A 3,020-nucleotide genomic window follows, 5' to 3' on the forward strand; every position below is an offset into this window, starting at 1 on the left:
GGTGTGCGTGCGTCGGTGATAGATCTCAAACACCCCAGGCAGAAGACCGGCTTCGAAAAAGATCATTTTGTGGCCGAGTCGGACGCGGCGACATTGCTTGTCAACCATGAGGACATTGACTTGGCAAAACAAAGAGCTACGCGCTTCTATCGTGGGTCATGGAGGGCAAAGCCGTGGGAGTTGGCTGCGCGGCTTCCGTGCACTTAAAGCTGCTTGCTGACGGTCTGCTTCCTATACGCATGCGGCGTCATTACCTTTGGCCCGTCTCCACCTTCTACTCCGCTACAGTTGTCAATTACTCACCTTTCTCACCCACATTCCCCCACAACGATTCAGACAAAGAGGAGCAGCCGCGCCCCTGGAGTCTACATGAAAGCCTAGACTTGGTCAGACAACATCAGCGTCTCTTCACCTCCCTCTTGCAGCTCCTGCCCCCGCGTCGCAAGGCCCTATTTTGTGGATCAGACTTCTCCCTGGTGACAGATCACAGCACCTCACGCGGCACACACTGAAAAAGAGATGCGACGTCAGGTTGGGCTGTCCACTGCCTTGTGCTGTTGCCTGTTGGCCAGCGTAATAGATCAGAGCACAGGTACGTGGCAATAAACGAGTATGCCTGAAGCTCCTTGATAAAGTTTGTATGCATGCTTTTAGGGTAGCAAGAACGCTTGTGATACTCGTTTTCTCCCACCGATGTCGCTGCGCCCACTTAATATCTCCTGGCCCGACCTTAGGTGCCCTTCCTCCCTCTCTCTTCGCTGTCTGTCCTCTGACCTCGCTGTTGTTTCCGTATTTTTCTATGAACCAATACAGGAGCAGGAGAAAGAACAAGGAGGAGCTTTTCATCGGCAGCATTTGCGCCACCAATACGGCCGACTTCCTCCCCTGTTCCTCCGCCCTCCCAGCCCTCCTCCGCCACTCCCTCCACCCCCCCCTCGTCCCCCATCGTCTCTAGCGCAGGCGCTTCCACTTCAAGAAGAGGCGAAAGAAGATCCTTCATGTCTTCTTCCACGCTGGCGTTGAGCCCTCCTGTCTCCTCTACCACCACCAGCAGTACCAGTAGCAGCAGTAGCACCGTCAGTAGCAGCGGCAGCAGCAGTCCTGTGTTGGAGCCTGAGCAGGCCATCGCCTTATCTGCCCAAGTGGACGGACCGATCTCATCCCAGCCTTCTCCGTCCTCCTCCCTCTCCTCCCCCCCCGCCCCTTCCTCTCCCTCCACCGCTTCCTCCTCTTCACCCTCCGCCCCTCCCACCATGACTATGGATCCTTTCCGGCCTGCCCGTGCCGCCGTCGATCCGGTCGTCATCAACATCCTTGTCACTATTCTCTCCTCCTCTGCCGCCTCCTCCCCGCCCTCCACCCTCGCAGACGCGGAGAGAATCGCCAACAAGGCCATCCGAAAGCGCATGCGCACGGATGCCCCGGAGACCGCTTTGACTGCGGAGGAACGTCGCTTGATCTATGCCCGTGTTTACGGTGTGGAGGTCTTGCGTGCCCGGCTTTCTTTCCTCTTGGAACACGCCGTGGCGCAATCCAGTCTGGTGGGCCGACGTTTTGGGCCGACGTTGGCGGACTTCGGCCTTCCCATGGACGCGTCCGGGGACCCGATGCTGGTGGTGAACCGGGCGGAGTGCCTGTTGGCCTTGTACATGCTGACCGAGGAGGTGGACGGGGAGGGACGGCCGCCGCGGGTGGACTTTTTGGACTCGGACCGGCTCGAGGTGTTGGGGGCGGTGAGTCGGGAAGGGATGACGGAGGGGGAACGAGAAGCCCTGTTCGACCAGGTGGACGACCCGTCGGAGAGATTGGCCGCGCGCCGCTCCCTCCCGTCCTGGCTGGCAGCTCGTTTCCTGGAACAGTTGGGCAAGGAGGGGGCGGAAGCCTTGGCCCTGGCGTTGAACCGAAAACCCCCGACCACTTTGCGGGTGAACACACTCAAGACGAGCCGGGAGAAAGTAGTCCAGGAGCTCAAGAAGCGCGGCGTACCTGCCGCCGCCACCAAGTATTCCCCCTGGGGCGTGACGGTCGGGGACGTGGAAGGGGGTTTCCGTGTCTTCGAGCAGGACATGTACAAGCTTGGCTATGTGGACCTGATCAACGAGGCGAGCCAGTGCGTGGCGCTGTCGACGGGGGCGAAACCCTACGACATCGTCCTCCTGTACGGAGCCCGGAAGGGCGCAAAAGCCCTGGCTTTGGGGAGCATGCTGCGGGGCAACGGGATGATCTACTTGTGGGAGCCTTACTTGCGGCAACACTACCAACTTCGCGAGGCCATCCGCCGGGGCCAGGCACAGGACTTGATGGAGGTGCTGCCCAACGTGATGGCGGCCATGCGGATCAAGGCGGACGTGGTGCTGGTCGATGCCCTCTGCAGCAACACGGGGGCCCTCTCCCACCATCCGTCCATGCGCTGGCTCAAGAATGAGACGCACATCTTGGAGACCTTAGTGCCCCAACAGCGTTCCGATCTGCAGAACGCTGCCCGGGCCGTGAGTCCCGGGGGGGTCTTGCTCTACAGCACCTGCTCCCTCCTCGCCTGCGAGAACCAGGAGGTGGTGGCCTGGTTTGAAAGCACATTCTCGGGGGAGTTTGAGCCCTTGCCCTTCGACAAGACGGGGGGACCGGGCGGGAACTGCCGGGCCCTGCTTCCCCACGTGCACGGGGTGGACGGCACCTTTATCGCCCGATGGCGGCGGAAGCTCGGGTCTGCGGGGGTAGTCTCGGGATGAGACGGAAACGTAGGAGAAAGCGTGGAGGGGAAGGGGGGGGGTGGTGGTGGTGTGGTGAGGTGACAGGCCTTTGATGATATGGCAAGATGACAGGAGGAAATCAAGGAGAGGAGGGGCGCGCCTGATCCATGGGCAGGGGAGGAGGCTGCCCGACCTCGCAGGGGGGGGGCGTGAGAAGGAGCATCAAGTCGCAAATACCGAGGAGTGCAGGCGTATGCTGGGTGAATCCGAGTGTATATGTCCCTGCGTGTTCAGTGAATGCTGTTCGTGGGAGTGGGACTCGGGGGGGGG

The 3,020-nt window shown here is 60.8% G+C and overlaps 1 protein-coding gene across 1 annotated transcript; it reads left to right on the forward strand.

Annotated features, from left to right (window-relative positions):
- Window positions 1–324: 324 nt before the first annotated feature.
- NGA_0679100 (fmu domain-containing protein) lies at window positions 325–2,729 on the forward strand (the record flags this gene model as incomplete). Its single annotated transcript, XM_005852698.1, has 2 exons — window positions 325–592; window positions 1,254–2,729. Exon 2 carries the CDS (start codon window positions 1,254–1,256, stop codon window positions 2,727–2,729), a length of 1,476 nt encoding a protein of 491 aa, XP_005852760.1. The 5' UTR covers window positions 325–592.
- Between the last annotated feature and the right edge of the window lie 291 nt (window positions 2,730–3,020).

Source organism: Nannochloropsis gaditana, assembly GCF_000240725.1.
Source record: "Nannochloropsis gaditana CCMP526 unplaced genomic scaffold scaffold1004, whole genome shotgun sequence".
NCBI lineage: Eukaryota > Eustigmatophyceae > Eustigmatales > Monodopsidaceae > Microchloropsis > Microchloropsis gaditana.